Source organism: Octopus bimaculoides, chromosome 9 (assembly GCF_046866305.1).
Source record: "Octopus bimaculoides isolate indiv1 chromosome 9, ASM4686630v1, whole genome shotgun sequence".
NCBI classification, from domain to species: domain Eukaryota; kingdom Metazoa; phylum Mollusca; class Cephalopoda; order Octopoda; family Octopodidae; genus Octopus; species Octopus bimaculoides.
In genome coordinates this window covers 23,125,918-23,144,043 of record NC_142936.1, presented here as the reverse complement: position 1 = coordinate 23,144,043, position 18,126 = coordinate 23,125,918, and the positions used below count along the sequence as shown (strand labels likewise).

Below are 18,126 nucleotides of genomic sequence, written 5' to 3'. Positions count from 1 at the left end.
ATATATATATATGTAAATATATATATGTATATATATATATATATATATATATATATGTAAATATATATATGTATATATATATATATATATATATATATATATGTAAATATATATATGTATATATATATATATATATATATATATATATATATATATATGTAAATATATATATGTATATATATATATATATGTAAATATATATATGTATATATATATAAAGATGTAAATATATATATGTAAATATATATATATGCAAATATATATGTAAATATATATATAAATAGATATATATATATATATGTAAATATATATATATATATATATCGTGTTGCAAGACAGTGTAGGAGAGAGAATAGTGATGTCGTAGGAGAGAAATGTGTTCACATGGATGATGGTACACTTGCACTAAATGAGGCTGCAAAGAAAGAGGTCTGGAGATGCCACTACAATAGATTGCTTAATAAAGAGAATGAATGGGAGAAAGAGAGCCTGCCGTATGTCGACCCAACAGAGGGACCAGCTATCCGAGTTGATAGTACCAGGGTAGATAAAGCAATTAAGAGTATGAAGACAGGGAAAGCCCCCGGCCCATCAGGAATCACTGCATAGAATAAGAATAGCCTGGGCAAAGTTTAGAGAGCTCTTACCTCTGCTGGCGACAAAGGGACTCTCACTCAGAGTAAAAGGCAGACTGTATGACGCATGTGTATGAACAGCCATGCTACATGGCAGTGAAACATGGGCTGTAACTGCTGAGAACATGCATAAGCTCGCAAGGAATGAAGCCAGTATGCTCCGTTGGATGTGTAATGTCAATGTGAACGCCCGTCAGAGTGTAAGTATCTTGAGAGAAAAGCTGAACATTAGAAGCATCAGTTGTGGTGTGCAAGAGAGACAATTGCACTGGTATGGACATGTGGTGAGAATGGATGAGGATAGCTGCGTGAATAAGTGCCACACCCTAACAGTTGAGGGAACCCGTGGAAGAGGTAGGCCCAGGAAGACCTGGGCTGAGGCAAGACCTTCGTACATTGGGCCTCACCGAGGTGATGACTACTGACCGAGACCTTTGGAAATGTGCTGTTCGTGAGAAGACCTGGCAAGCCAAGTGAGATCGTTGCCAGTGCCCCTGGACTGGCTCTTGTGCGGGTGGCACATAAAAGACACCATTTCGAGCGTGGCCGTTGCCAGTATTGCCTGACTGGCCTTCGTGCGGGTGACATGTAAAAGCACCTACTACACTCTCTGAGTGGTTGGCGTTAGGAAGGGCATCCAGCTGTAGAAACTCTGCCAAATTTAGATTGGAGCCTGGTGTTGCCATCCGGTTTCACCAGTCCTCAGTCAAATCGTCCAACCCATGCTAGCATGGAAAGCGGACGTTAAACGATGATGATGATATATGAAAATACATATATATGTAAATATATATATATATATATATATATATATATATAAATAAATATATATAAAATTTAAAATTTTTTAATTTAAGAGAGAGATTTGACGCTAATATCCATTATTAATGAATAGGAATAAATTACATTAATAATGGATATTACCGTCAAATCTCTCTCTTAAATTTAAAAATTTTAAACTTTGGATATATAAACAAGGAGAACGATCGCTAAGGAATCTAATTTAGACTTTTTTGCGGTGAAATCTCCTGCTATATTGGTAACGATTACATAGTTTTCTATGAAAAATTACATAAATATATATATATATAAATATAATCTGGAATCGAAATCGAACCGAATCCGACGACTGGCACCCATGCCAACCTCCCCTTCATTGGACACTAAACTCTGCTTGTGAAGAGCGTTGGGGCAAGTGAAATTGAAATCAAAATTGAACCATATTCGATGGTTGGCGCCTGCACCACTGGAACACTGACGGCACTGTCCGAGCGTGTTCATTGCCAGAGCGGCTGTCTGGCTTCCATGCTGGTGGCCCGTAAATGACACCATTTGAGCTTAATTGGTACCAGCATCACCTTCTAGCACTTGTGCTGGTGGCACATTAGAAAATCATTCAAGCGAGGTCGTTGCCAATGCTGCTGGACTGGCACCCGTGCAGGTGGCATGTAAAAAAACACCTTTTGAGCGAGGCCGTTGCTAGTACCTTGTGACAGGCCCTCATGCCGGTGGCACGTAAAAGCACCCATTACACTCTCGGAGTGGTTGGCGTTAGGAAGGGCATCCAGCTGTAGAAACTCTGTTTATTTTTAATGCAAAAATTCACGTCTTAGGAAGCCCCCACCTCAAAAAAAAAAACAAATGGCCGATTCTGGGCATTTTCGACCATGAGGAATCCATTGGTGCAACTCCCAGATTGCTATCTTGTAAAGTGTGGATTTCTATAGATGCAACACACACACACACACACACACACACACACACACACAAACTCAGCTTTACAATATGTTCTGATGCTGATGATATATATATATACATAATATATATAATATGTATATATATAATATACAAAGCAACCATTATAATTCTATGATTTGTAATATGTCTATCACAGAGCCTGTAGAAAGATACACCAGATCCAAAAACACAATTCCTTCAGTCGCTCCGTTCTTCTGATCGATGACAATCATAGCTACAATTCGCATTGGTTGTCATGGATACATCCCAAGTTATTACATCAGGGACAGAAAAAGTAAGTTTGATTTCTTTTTAAATATTCTACTCCGCTAATTGATTTTTAAGCCTTTGGCATTCAGATTACTGTATCAAATGTATTCACACTGCTTTGAACTAATCATGCATTATCTTGTAGCTTTGAGATTTCAAAGATGTGATCATTTATTTTATAGAATAACATTGTAGGGTAGGTGTGAAGGGCTGGATATGGCCAGTTTGAACGTAAAACAAGTAGAATATTTGGTTTGGATATGACTGGTTGATATGCTAAAGGGTTAAGACGTGATAGATCTAATCTGTTATCCCCTGTCCCTCTCTCTGTCTCTCACCATCTCTATCTCGTTTCTCTCTCTGTCTTTCTCTCTCTGTCTTTCTCTCTCTGTCTCTTTCACTCTCTGTCTCTTTCACTCTCTGTCTCTCCTCTCCTATATGTTTCTCCCCTCCTTGTCACTCATAAATTATATAAGAAAGTACAAAGCTGATCTTGTACTTCACTGTTCCCTCCCCCAACTCTCACGCTGACACACACTTTTCAGTGCTATGTTGTAAAAGTGGACTTACAATTGAAACTTCACAAAGTGTGTCATCGTCCCTACTGTATTGATTATTATTGATATTACTAGGGTAGGAGATTGGTGGAATCATTAAGGCATTGGAAAATTGCTCCTTGATATTTCTTCCAATTCTTTATGTTCTGAGTTAAAATCTTGTCATGGTCAACTTTGCCTGTCATCCTTTCAAAACTCAAAATAATGTGTGGTATAGGCAGATGATGATGAGGTGATGTATATCTTTTATCTTTTACTTGTTTCTGTCATTTGACTGCAGCCATGCTGATGCACCACCTAGAAGGGTTTTAGTCAAACTAATGGACCCTAGGACCTATTTTTCCTAAAGCCTAGTACTTATTCTATTGGTTTCTTTTGCCAAACAACTAAGTTGTCAAGTGTTGATGCGGGACAGACACAAATACATTCATATAGATATATATGCGACAGGCTTCTTTCAGTTTCCATTTATGAAATCCACTCACAAAGCTGTGATCAGCTCGAGGCTCTAGTAGAAGACACTTGCCCAAGGTGCTGTGCAGTGAGATTGAACCTGGAACAATGTGGTTAGGAAGCAAACTTCTTGTCACATCTACACCTATATCTATATAATGTATATCTGTATAATGTTATGCCTTAGTCTTCCTGTGAAATATTCCATCTCGCTGGATAATTATTTATGTAAATCTGTACTGTAGAACTTATTTAAAATTTGATATAACAAGTAAATTAAGTTGATAAGTGTGAATCCCTTTTCTGTCTCACCAACAAAGTACTTTGCTTGAAGCATTAACATCTTCTTCCCTCCAAGGCTTACAAATTTATGGCCATTAAATAATTTTTGCAAATGTAGAACACTTTTTATTTGTTCAGATCTCTGGTTTTATTCATCAATTAATATTTTTTTCCTTCCTTAGCTATGGTGATCTTCAGACAACTGTAGCTTTGTACATTCATACCAAACTCCTTGTATGCCAGCCATACCCAGTATGGTCTCTTGTTATTCAGGTAATTTCAAAACTCTTGTTTCCTTTTTTAAATTCTACCATCTTTAAAGGCCGTAAATGTGCAGAATAACCGATCATTTTTTTTTACATTTTCACAGGCTCTCGTCATGAAGAACTTCACTTTACCGATTTTATTCTTGACCCAAAGTCTAGCACAAGCTGATGTTGGTTGTGTGTTGAAAGTAGAAGACAGGTCTTCTACACCAGTATTAGAAAATGAACTGGCTGTTAAACAGCTCTTCAAGTCAATCTGTACAGTATTGTTAAATATGTCTTTGTACTTTCCTGAAGCATTAGGGAGAGTACTCCTACCTGTTATTGATCGGTATGTATTTTACCATTTGTGTTTTTGTTCTAGTATAGCATCAACGCATTCTCTTGCCCTTATTTCACTACCTACCCTCATACCTCTAGGATGCCCTCTAGTTTTTCTTTTCCTTGCAGCACCCACCCACTGTTTCTTTCTAGTACTTTCCTGTCCATCTTCCCCTCTGCTTTCTCACCTGCAATGCTTTTGTGGCATTCACACTTCTCTTCTTGTTCTTTCTACCTCTGTGGTACTCTCCAACACTGTCTTCTTGCCTCTCTCCCTCTACCAAATCAATACCCCTTCTTGTCTTTCCTCTTTATACCTATCCCTATGCTTCCCATCTCTGTTTGCTTCAATGGCTCTCCCAGAATTTCTCTCCATTTAGATATGTTTTATTCAAAAGATATGCAATTTCAGTTGTGAAGTTTTCCATCCTTCATTTTCAAAGATGACCAAGACTCCACTTCTTATATACTGCAACAATGGAGGAGTATGCAATCATGATCATGAACAGTGATTCAAGATGGCTTCCACCTATACTACACCTTTGTGATGAAAATACTACAGAAGTACTGTACTTGAATTACCATGAAGAAGAGCTGAACTGGATGATTGTCTTTACACTCTTGTCCCTGATTAGTAGATCAATGACAAAGCAAACTGAGATGATTGCAGATATACCAGAGATGCAGTGGGATGACTAGAGTGATCTATATATTGCACCATGCTCTGAAGTATACATCCCATTGTAACATTGCCAGATAGTGACTTTCTGTCTATTAAAACTTGACTATCAGACACACACATGCCCACACATTTATATGCATACCAGCAATGAGTGCATATATACATATATGCAAGGGCAATTTAAACATTATATATACATACCTCAAAATATCTGGCAGTGTTGGCTACAGCCTAGTCACCCGTATTACGGACCAGGTGTTACACGAAGGAGTCATACCCAATGACTGGTGTAGCAGCACCATAGTCAACTGCTACAAAAGTAAAGGTGACGCTTTAGATACAAATAATTACAGAGGCATCAAGCTGTTAGATCAGGTTATGAAAGTTACGGAGAGGGTCATAGCCCAACTAATTAGGGAGCGAATCAATTTAGATGAGATGCAGTTTGGGTTCGTACCAGGTAAAAGCACTACTGATGCCATATTTCTAGTAAGACAGCTGCAGGAGAAATACCTAGCCAAGGATAAACCTCTGTACCTGGCTTTCGTTGACATGGAGAAAGCCTTTGACAGGGTCCCCCGATCCCTTATCTGGTGGTCAATGAGGAAACTTGGGATAGAAGAATGGTTAGTGAAAGCTGTGCGAGCCATGTACAGAGATGCTGCCAGTAAGGTGAGGGTTGGAAATGAGTACAGCAATGAATTCCGGGTAGAGGTAGGGGTCCACCAAGGTTCCGTCCTCAGCCCCCTCCTATTTATCATAGTCCTCCAGGCAATCACAGAGGAGTTCAAGACAGGTTGCCCCTGGGAGCTCCTCTATGCTGATGACCTCGCCCTAATTGCGGAGTCACTATCAGAACTAGAGGAGAAGTTTCAGGTGTTGAAGCAAGGTCTAGAATTGAAGGGCCTTAGAGTCAACCTAGCTAAAACCAAAATCCTAATAAGTAGGAAGGTAGATAAAACACAAACCCCTTCAGGTAGATGGCCCTGCTCAGTATGTAGAAAAGGAGTAGGTAGTAACTCTATAAGATGTACCCGGCGCAAACTATGGACACATAAGAGGTGCAGTAACATCAAAGGCAGGTTAACTAGGAAGTTAGTTTTTGTATGTGGCAGGTGCAATAAAGACTGTAAACAAACAGGAAACAACTTCTATCTCATTCCAGGGTGAAAAACTAGAGGTAGTCGATAGCTTCCGCTATCTGGGCGACCAAGTTAGTAGTGGGGGTGGGTGCGCTGAAAGTGTAGCTGCTAGAATAAGAATAGCCTGGGCAAAGTTTAGAGAGCTCTTACCTCTGCTGGCGACAAAGGGACTCTCACTCAGAGTAAAAGGCAGACTGTATGACGCATGTGTACGAACAGCCATGCTACATGGCAGTGAAACATGGGCTGTAACTGCTGAGGACATGCGTAAGCTCGCAAGGAATGAAGCCAGTATGCTCCGTTGGATGTGTAATGTCAATGTGAATACCCGTCAGAGTGTAAGTATCTTGAGAGAAAAGCTGAACATTAGAAGCATCAGTTGTGCAAGAGAGACAATTGCGCTGGTTTGGACATGTGGTGAGAATGGATGAGGATAGCTGCATGAAAAAGTGCCACACCCTAACAGTTGAGGGAACCCGTGGAAGAGGTAGGCCCAGGAAGACCTGGGCTGAGGTGGTGAGGCAAGACCTTCGTTCATTGGGCCTCACCAAGGCGATGACTACTGACCGAGACCTTTGGAAATGTGCTGTGCGTGAGAAGACCCGGCAAGCCAAGTGAGATCGTTGCCAGTGCCCCTGGACTGGCTCTTGTGCGGGTGGCACATAAGATGCACCATTTTGAGCGTAGCCGTTGCCAGTACCGCCTGACTGGCCTTCGTAGGATTTTCGAGCGAGATCGTTGCCAGTGCCCCTGGACTGGCTTGTGCGGGTGGCACATAAAAGACACCATTTTGAGCGTGGCCGTTGCCAGTATCGCCTGACTGGCCTTCGTGCAAGTGACACGTAAAAGCACCTACTACACTCTCTGAGTGGTTGGCGTTAGGAAGGGCATCCAGCTGTAGAAACTCTGCCAAATTTAGATTGGAGCCTGGTGCTGCCATCCGGTTTCACCAGTCCTCAGTCAAATCGTCCAACCCATGCTAACATGGAAAGCGGACGTTAAACGATAATGATGATGATGATATATATATATATATATATATATATATATATATATATATATCCTGTCGGTCTGCTTTGTCACTGATCTACTAGTTAGAGACAAGATTGTAAAAATGGTCATCCAATTCAACCCTTCTTCATTATAATTCAAGTACAGCACTTCTGTAATATTTTCATAGTAGAGGTGTAGTATAGGTGAAAGCTATTTTCAATCACTGTATGACTGGATATAGACTTAACTGCATATAAATGCATTTCTACTCTATGCCTTAGAGTGTGCTTCTTTTTTGGATATATGACACACTGACTATATATATATATATATATATATATATATATATATATATATATATATATATATATACACACGAGTGAATGGACAAATGAAAGAAAGGCACTCAACCAATTTATTGGGAGTTACATGTATAGATAAAAAAGGTTTCATTCAAATTCTTGGTACTCTTGAGTTTCAAGCTTGAAACTGAAGAGTACCAATGAATTTGAATCAAACTGTTTTGATCCATATGTATATGTGTATATATATATATATATATATATATATATATATATATATATATATATATATATAACTAGCAGAAATACCCTGGCGGTGCAGGGTGCATCTACGTCTGAGCGATAATCCTGTGGACCCTATGTAGTTCTCGTAGCAGCCCGAGCATCTTATTACATAAATAAGATTTTCTGAGGCACAAGTAAAGTTAGATTTAACTTTGAATTTGTGTCCCTCTTTGAAGAGGAATTCTGAACCTTCTAGAATGTTTGGGCATGTTGCACAATTTGGTCGACCACATTTTTTTTACTTTCGCATCTGTTGTTTCGGAAAATAATTTTGCCTTTGTGAGGATCTTTTTCAGTGATTTTGGTTGTTTGTGGCTTTTGATGATTTTGTGTGTGTGTAAAATTTCCTTTAATTTGGGGTCCTTATGTAGCATTGGTATGTTTTGGGTGATGATGGTGAAGGCTTCTTTGTTTCTGGGGTTGTATGTGGATATGTACGGCAGTATTTTCGGGTAATGTGTGTTGCTGTGTTTAACTTTTCTTAAGTTTTCTATGTTAATTTGTGATGCACGTCTGATTCCATCCTCTATGAGTTGAACTGGGTAGTGTCTGTCAATTAGTGTGTTTTTGAGTTCTTGTAGTCTGTAGTCTCTAGTATATATATAGATCTATACATACATGTATATGTATACATATGTGTAGATGTATATATATATATATATAGATGTACATGTAATATGTACACATATATACATATATACATGCATACAGATATCTATACATATATACACCCATCACACACACATACACATGCACACAAACACACACATTAGTCATTTGTTTTCTTATCCAAAACTACGTCAAAAGTACTGAATGGATCTTTATGAAATTTGGAAATTATATTCTTTGCATAACGGCCATAACTCCCATGAAAATTCATATATTTTTGATGTTGATGAAATTTTAACCCGAACATAACAGATGAGAATTATTTAGAAAATGATGTCACACGTTATCGAGGCTACCATTCTTTCTGGATGTGCAAAAGGGGATGACGTCTTTATTCCAAGAATTCCTCTTACTCCATCAGGAGCAGACATTCCTTTAACATTCAGAAGACTACAATTCCCCCTTCGTGTGACTTTTGCCATGTCCATAAACAAATATCAGGGTCAAACACTGTCTGTAGCTGGTCTTCTCTTGGAAGAGCCCTGCTTCTCACATGGACAACTGTATGTTGGCTGCTCAAGAGTGGGCAGCAACAAAAAACCTATTTGTATATGCTCCACAAGGGAAAACAAGGAACATAGTTTACAATGAGGTGTTATAATCACAACAGCAAGAAAGTATGTACATGATCACCTTCTTTTACGAAACTTCATTGACTTTCATATATTTATATTGATATACATATATATATGTGTGTGTTTGGGTGCGTGTGTGTATATACATCGCTATATATAAAGATGATGCGTAGTCTAGACGGCGTTTTTAGATTTCATTATTGTCTTTAACCCGGGCAACGCCGGGTATTTCTGCTAGTCACCTATAAATGTTTCCCTATTTACAGCTAGGTGGTTCGAGGTATTTGAAAGTTAAAGTATCTTTGCCAAGGATACGAACCACAGACTCTTTAGCTGATTGTCGAGTTCATTGCTATCTTAGGAATCAGTTGCAACTCCCAGTTCCCAATATAATGAATAAAGAAATTTAACGATGCAAAACCACATAAGAACTATACTACTGTATGCCATAACGAGATCTCACTAATAAAACAAGGAAATCAAAGAAAAAAGCAAAACAATAGAGAACGATAAAAAAAGACAAAAAAAATCTGTGACGCCATTTAATTGTCTACTTCCGGTGTTCGATATTGTCTGCTTTACGGCATCTGCAAACGTCGGAGAGTTGGCGGACGGCGTCTGACGGCATAGATCAAACAGAAGCTGTGCTCTGATTGAAAACAATGACTGCTGGTAATGTCGTTAGTTAGAATTATGGAGAAGTGGTGAGAGAAGTAAGAGAAGAAATGAACTATCGCATAATGGCGGGGCAGTAACATCAACCCACACACCAGCTAACCAACCAGACAACCAACCGTTCAGTGGACCAGCCACGTAAACATGCTGACATACATACTTCCGTTTAGTCCCTTTTATTGGCTATTTGTTTTGATTTTTCTTCTCTCGTCTTTACCCCTAGTAACAGCAACATTATCATCACGACCATCAGTAAAATCGCGAACACGGTTCCGATCGTCATCATCATCATCATCATAACCATAATCATTATCATTATTGATATGACGATCGGAACCGTGTTCGCGATTTTACTGATGGTCGTGATGATAATGTTGCTGTTACTAGGGGTAAAGACGAGAGAAAAAAAAACAAAACAAATAGCCAATAAAAGGGACTAAACGGAAGTATGTATGTCAGCATGTTTACGTGGCTGGTCCACTGAACGGTTGGTTATCTGGTTGGTTAGCTGGTGTGTGGGTTGATGTTACTGCCCCGCCATTATGCGATAGTTCATTTCTTCTCTTACTTCTCTCACCACTTCTCCATAATTCTAACTAACGACATTACCAGCAGTCATTGTTTTCAATCAGAGCACAGCTTCTGTTTGATCTATGCCGTCAGAAGCCGTCCGCCAACTCTCCGACGTTTGCAGATGCCGTAAAGCAGACAATATCGAACACCGGAAGTAGACAATTAAATGGCGTCACAGATTTTTTTTGTCTTTTTTTATCGTTCTCTATTGTTTTGCTTTTTTCTTTGATTTCCTTGTTTTATTAGTGAGATCTCGTTATGGCATACAGTAGTATAGTTCTTATGTGGTTTTGCATCGTTAAATTTCTTTATTCATTATATTGGGAACTGGGAGTTGCAACTGATTCCTAAGATAGCAATGAACTCGACAATCAGCTAAAGAGTCTGTGGTTCGTATCCTTGGCAAAGATACTTTAACTTTCAAATACCTCGAACCACCTAGCTGTAAATAGGGAAACATTTATAGGTGACTAGCAGAAATACCCGGCGTTGCCTGGGTTAAAGACAATAATGAAATCTAAAAACGCCGTCTAGACTACGCATCATCTTTATATATAGAGATGTATATACACACACGCACCCAAACACACATATATATATGTATATCAATATAAATATATGAAAGTCAATGAAGTTTCGTAAAAGAAGGTGATCATGTACATACTTTCTTGCTGTTGTGATTATAACACCTCATTGTAAACTATGTTCCTTGTTTTCCCTTGTGGAGCATATACAAATAGGTTTTTTGTTGCTGCCCACTCTTGAGCAGCCAACATACAGTTGTCCATGTGAGAAGCAGGGCTCTTCCAAGAGAAGACCAGCTACAGACTGTTTGACCCTGATATTTGTTTATGGACATGGCAAAAGTCACACGAAGGGGGAATTGTAGTCTTCTTCACTGATATCAGTGAAGAATCTCACTGGAAAAGAAGATATAAGGTTTGCCAGGTTTTTGTCTCTCTCACCAAGGTCATCAGCTGTCGAACGCCGACGAAGGGAAATAACCCTGAAATCCGGATACGTTCGTGCTGCTGGTCGAGGTGAGAGGGATAACTCCCTTGGCAAACAGGACACAGTCGTGTGTCGATAAGCCAGCTGGAGGAGATGTCCTCCTGGGGCTAAAAGCAACAGTAACATCCACCCCTAGGGGTCAGCCACACTTAAGTGGCAATATACTACACTTTATCGTGCAGTTACTGTTAATACTTCATTTAGAGAATTGACATTGCTTGTTTTCACCTTTTCAATATCAGTGAAGAATCTCACTGGAAAAGAAGATATAAGGTTTGCCAGGTTTTTGTCTCTCTCACCAAGGTCATCAGCTGTCGAACGCCGACGAAGGGAAATAACCCTGAAATCCGGATACGTTCGTGCTGCTGGTCGAGGTGAGAGGGATAACTCCCTTGGCAAACAGGACACAGTCGTGTGTCGATAAGCCAGCTGGAGGAGATGTCCTCCTGGGGCTAAAAGCAACAGTAACATCCACCCCTAGGGGTCAGCCACACTTAAGTGGCAATATACTACACTTTATATATATATACATCTACACATATGTATACATGTATGTATAGATCTATATATATATACCTATACGTGTACATCTATATGTATACATATACATCTCTCTCTCTCTCTTTCTCTCTCTCTCTTTCTCTCTCTCTTTCTCTCTCTCTCTCTCTCTCTCTCTCTCTCTGAAAGTATCTGTCATTACAGTATCGAAATGGTGTACATATACATGTATATGTATACATATACATCTCTCTCTCTCTCTCTCTCTTTCTCTCTTTCTCTCTCTGTGAAAGTATCTGTCACTACAGTATCGAAATGTGATTGTTTCAGTTAGTGGAATAGTTTCATTTTTAAAGTGAAAGTATTTGACATGAGTGTTTTTGTTTCACTTTTGACATGTAATACTTAAATAGTGGAGGAGATATTATGTTGCCGTGTGCTCGAACTCTGCAAGAAGTTAATAATTTTGTTTGACTAAAACACAACTGGAACCCTAAGTAAGGCATGTGTAAAATTTGAATGAAATTGGTTGCGTAGTTCTCGAGTTTTAGGGATTCACACAGACAGACAGACAGACAGACAGACACACATTCTCATTTTTATATATATAGATACATATACGTGTACATCTATATGTATACATATACATCTCTTTCTCTCTCTCTTTCTCTCTTTTTCTCTCTCTCTCTTTTTCTCTCTCTCTCTTTCTCTCTCTCTCTCTCTGAAAGTATCTGTCATTGCAGTATCGAAATGGTGTACATATACATGTATATGTATACATATACATCTCTCTCTCTCTCTCTTTCTGTCTCTCTCTTTCTCTCTTTCTCTCTCTGTGAAAGTATCTGTCACTACAGTATCGAAATGTGATTGTTTCAGTTAGTGGAATAGTTTCATTTTTAAAGTGAAAGTATTTGACATGAGTGTTTTTGTTTCACTTTTGACACGTAATACTTAAATAGTGGAGGAGATATTATGTTGCCGTGTGCTCGAACTCTGCAAGAAGTTAATAATTTTTTTTGACTAAAACACAACTGGAACCCTAAGTAAGGCATGTGTAAAATTTGAATGAAATTGGTTGCGTATTTCTCGAGGTTTAGGGATTCACACAGACAGACAGACAGACAGACACACATTCTCATTTTTATATATATAGATTAAGTGGAGAATGGAGAAACAAACACAAGAAGAAGCAAGTCAATTGGGCTAGTTAGCCATTGATTTAATTATGTGGAGATTATATAATGAGCCATTTACGATCGTTTCGATGTGCCAAATGGTCTGGCAGATCTCTTCAGAATGTTGAGAAGTATGTTAAAGTTCATGGTGTGAGAGATGCAGGAGTAACAGTTAGTGGATATAGTAATGCATATAGTAGTATAAGAATAGAGTTAGGTAAAGTTAGTCTTACATTTTACATTTACATTTATATATATATATATATATATATATATATATATATATATATATATACCGGAGTAAGCACATAAAATGTGCAACAAGGTGGAAAAAAGAGTACTCAATTACCAGAGGTAGAGTAATATGCTTTATTTAAGAGCAGCAGAAATATAACAAAAGACTGTTACTCAGAGTTTCACGTTCCCGTTCATCGGACAGTTTTGTGACAGAAACAAAACTGTCCGATGAACGGGAACGTGAAACTCAGAGTAACAGTCTTTTGTTATATTTCTGCTGCTTTTAAATAAAGTGTATATATATATATATATATATACACACATAAAGGTTGGGTGTCTTTCAGTTTCCAGTTATTTAATCCACTCACAAGCCTCTGTAAATGTTTATAAATTAAAAATTCTCTGTATTTATTTATTTCAGTTTTGATCAGTGGAATATATTCGACCAACTAGGTGCTTGTAAATATACCAATCCTACAGTAAGTATACATTAGTGTATGTTTGTTAACTACAAGCTCAACTTGTCATATTTTACTGTTTCCAAGGGTAGGGGTTTGTGCTCACCATAGTCATAAGACGATGCTTTGGTGCTTCAGGAAAGTTGGAGTGGGTTTCAACTTGATGGTTATTGGCTCCTATCTTTAGGGTGATGTGATGGTCTCAGTCATCTTCAGAACTACAACTGGTGGTTTCTTTGGAAACAACAAATCCTTTGTTTTGCTATTATTGCTGACTCTGTTGCTACTACCATTCTCTCTCTCTAATGCTTTTCCAGCTCCTATGGACAGGAAGCTCTCTATTGGCCCTTACTATTACTCTTCTAGTAGTTTGGACTTTTTCTCTTGTACCACCTCAGGTGCACAGCTCAGAAATGAATGTGTAGTCTTCATAACTTGTCTATCCATACAATTCTCTCCCAACCACATACCATTTCTGATTAGTTTTACATTCACCACTTGCTTATATTGTGACACAAAAGTATCAAAGATACAAGAGTCAGTGTCTTTTAAGTATTGTATTTTGCTGACCCATATATTGTGGCACTTACTTGTGAGCAGGCGTGTGGTGCATCAACTTGGTTTGTCACCTTGTCCTGCCCTCAGTTGCATAGACCAAGCTTGTGCATGTGCATGCACAAACACACACACAGAAGGTTGATGAATGCATCAGTCAGAGCTCCCTGCAACTGTTTTATATGGAGCATATAAAAGTCTTCTTTGTCTTAGTTCCTCCAACACAGTTGACCTATTCTTTAGGCAGCATGACATCTCCAGTAATCCTGATTTTAAGCATTGTCACCTGCAACTTCCCAGGTGATGCTAAGTTGCTTCAGATCTTCTTTGAAGGTGGCACGTTATATCTTCTTGGGTTTCCTTCTCTTTCTTCATCACTCTTGTGGTACCAGTTGTCCTGAGTATTTGTTGTTCTAGCAGTCAGAAAACATTGACCTGCAACCCTCACTCTTCTTTCTGTTACAATCTCCTGCAAGCTGCACAGATTGGCTCTTCTCAGGACTTCAGGGTTTGTGGTTCTGTCCCTGTAGGTGACCTTGGGTATTCTGTGTACACACCTTTGGTTGAATGCATTCAACCTCTGAGTGATCTTGATTCTTTTACTCTTTTTACTTGTTTCAGTCATTTTGACTGTGGCCATGCTGGAGCACCGCCTTTAGTCGAGCAAATCAACCCCAGGACTTATTCTTCGTAAGCCTAGTACTTATTCTATCGGTCTCTTTTGCCGAACTGCTAAGTTACGGGGACGTAAACACACCAGCATCGGTTGTCAAGCGATGTTAGGGGGACAAACACAGACACACACACACACACACACACACACATACATATACGATGGGCTTCTTCCACTTTCCGTCTACCAAATCCACTCACAAGGCTTTGGTCGGCCCGAGGCTATAGTAGAAGACCCTTGCTCAAGGTGCCATGCAGTGGGACTGAACCCGGAACCATGTGGTTCGTAAGCAAGCTACTTACCACACAGCCACTCCTGCGCCTTGACAGTCATTTTCCAAGTTTTTCTTTCACAAACTGCTGTTAATAAGATAATACTTTGATACAGCAGGATCATCATCATCATAATTGTTTAACATCCATTTTCCATGGGTTGTATGGTTTGATAGGAGCTGGCCAGGCTTAACAGATGAAATACTGTTAAGCATTTTTCCTGGTGTACAAATGATTCTGCCAACTTTCTGCCTTAATAACAATCTTTTCTGCTTATATAGGCACAAGGCCTGAAATTTTGGGGGCAGGGACTAGTTGATTACATTGGCCTCAGTGTTTCACTGGTACTTAATTTATCAACCCACAAAAAAATTAAAGGCAAAGTTGACCTTAGCAGAATTTGAACTCAGAACATAGCGACTGGCGAAATACTGCTAAGTATTTCATCCAGTGTGCTAACGATTCTGCCAGCTCACTGCCTTAATAATAGTAATAATAATAATAATTATAATAATAAATATTATTCTTTTGTGTAGATTCCTGTTTGGTTGGACACTATAATCTTCCTGCTTAAGCCTTTCATATTGAGGTAAGTTTGTACTTTCAAACATCTTAAACATATGAAAACTTTTGTGTTTGTCTTATTGTTTTTTATTCATTTAACATCTCTTGAGTGTCGTTGAGAATTTATGTATTTTAGAGAATGTCATTTAAGTCAGTGTGTTCTTATCAATAGTCTTCATGAAAACTATGTTATCTATTTTCTTCACCACTATCTCTACAAGTAGAGACTGTAGCTCTCATATATGCAGAAATAGAAGTTTTAGCATGCAGCTGTTGTTGTTTAGCCCCAAGACAAACCTGAATGAGCATTGTGATGAAAGTAACTTCAGCCATAATCATTCATTTTGTTTTTCAGACTATATTATTCAATGTGTCTATTTCTTATTTCCATACTGCCCACAAGGGGCTACACACACAAGGGACAAACAAGGTCAGACAAACAGATTAAGTCGATTATATTGATCTCAGTGTGTAACTGGTACTTAATTTATCAACCCTGAAAGTATGAAAGGCAAAGTCAACCTCGGCGGAATTTGAACTCAGAACGTAACGGCAGACGAAATACCGCTAAGCATTTCGCCAAGCGTGCTAACGTTTCAGCCAGCTTGCCACCTCAATGTGTCTACTTCTAAGACAGCTAGCTGTGATTGGGGTTGATTTGGTTGCTGTTTCTAGCAAGTCTAGTCATAAAGTAGAGGCTCACTTGTTGGCTTTTGTTAGCCCTTTTGATACCAATCTGCTGTAGACTGTCCCTGGTTCTATGTATGATATAGACTTCATATTTTAAAGTGATCTAAATTAAGACCCTCATATTAACTTATAGTCCAAACACCAACTTAATAATGGAAAGGTTATTTTACTAAGTTCTTCATTATTTTAAAAATTAATTGAAACAAAGGTAGTATATTTCATTTGAAATATAGTAACAAAAGGGTTAAAGTGATCTAAATTAAACCTTTCCTTCAAAATTTCATGTTAATTTATATTCCAAATGCTAGATTAACAATGACAAAACTGTGGGAGTTGTACTCTGTCATTGGTTCCATTGAGCATTTGTAAAATAGGTGCCGGTGCCACTGAGCAACTGTGCTGGTGCTGTGTTAACGCACCATGTCAAACCATCTAACCCATGCCAACATGGAAAGCGGATGTTAAGCAATAATTATAATGATGATGTTATTAGTTATTGAGTGCTTTGCAAGGGAAGTCCAGTCTTTGTGATCATCAGTGATTCTTGTGAGATCTAGTTATGTTCACATTTAGGTGGGTGGGGTGCAATATTGTTTTGTTGATGAGAGAAAAGTTAGGCATAAGAGGAATTAGATGCAGTGTGCTGGTTTGGTCATGAAATGTGGAGGATGTTGACAGCTCCATGAAGAAGTGCCACTCTCTGAAAGTGGATGAAACACATGGAAGAGGAAGATATGAGATGGAGTGCTGAAGGATGACCTCAGGACTGAACCTTGCAGAGGAGATGACAAAGAAAAGAGATATCTAGTACCTTGCTGTACTCAAGAAGGCCCGTCCTCCACAGTAGAAGTGTTAATGCTGCTCCCCCTCATGTACAGGATTGGCTTGCAAAAGCCCTGCATTGGTGCCGTGTAAAAAGCACCACCCAGCACACATTGTAAGGTAGTTGGCATTAGGAAGGGCATCCAGCCATAGAAACCAAGCCAAATCAGACTGGACCCTGGTGCAACTCTCCAGCTTTCCAGCTCTGGTCAAATTGTTCAACCCATGCCAGCATGGAAAATGGACGTTAAAGGATGATGATGATGTAGTATTGCACCTTTATGTTATTGAAAGAGGAGACTGGATTGGTATGACCCTGTTGAAAGATGTTGATGATGTTTCTGTTCATTGAGTCAGTGCAAGTTTGGTGTGAGATGTCTGGTTGGTTGTGGATGACACTTGGGTGCAAAGAGTTAAGGAGCAATGGAGAGTTGATCGTCTGCATAGGAGTGGGTAGTGTTGGAGGTGATGGCAAGTGGGTTATTGATGTATAGGAGGAAGTGTGTGGGACACATCACAATTGACAGTGTGGTCAGAAAGAACTCTGTGGTGTGACCTGACTAGAATCACTGATTGAAGACATGCAAAATGGATTTAAGCTAAGGTAGGCAGTTTTACTTGAAGATTTACATGCCAAACACAGTTGACTGATTATGATCAAGTACAACAAGACTGTTTTCACTAAATTACTCAAGAGCAAGGGTCCACTGGGGTATGACATCGGGGAGAAGGTCTGCAGTAAATTTGGCTT

The 18,126-nt window shown here is 38.9% G+C and overlaps 1 protein-coding gene across 18 annotated transcripts in view; it reads left to right on the top strand.

Annotated features, from left to right (window-relative positions):
* The window catches only part of LOC106878206 (uncharacterized protein KIAA0825), a 189,652-nt gene that overhangs the window by 157,708 nt on the left and 13,818 nt on the right, over positions 1 to 18,126 (top strand). For all 18 annotated transcript variants that reach the window (XM_052970496.2, XM_052970494.2, XM_089357286.1 and 15 more), the window contains 5 exons: positions 2,530 to 2,667; positions 4,117 to 4,207; positions 4,305 to 4,531; positions 13,763 to 13,820; positions 15,836 to 15,888. In XM_052970496.2, coding sequence (XP_052826456.1) covers positions 2,530 to 2,667; positions 4,117 to 4,207; positions 4,305 to 4,531; positions 13,763 to 13,820; positions 15,836 to 15,888 — 567 coding nt within the window. The remainder of the gene's footprint in view (positions 1 to 2,529; positions 2,668 to 4,116; positions 4,208 to 4,304; positions 4,532 to 13,762; positions 13,821 to 15,835; positions 15,889 to 18,126) is intronic.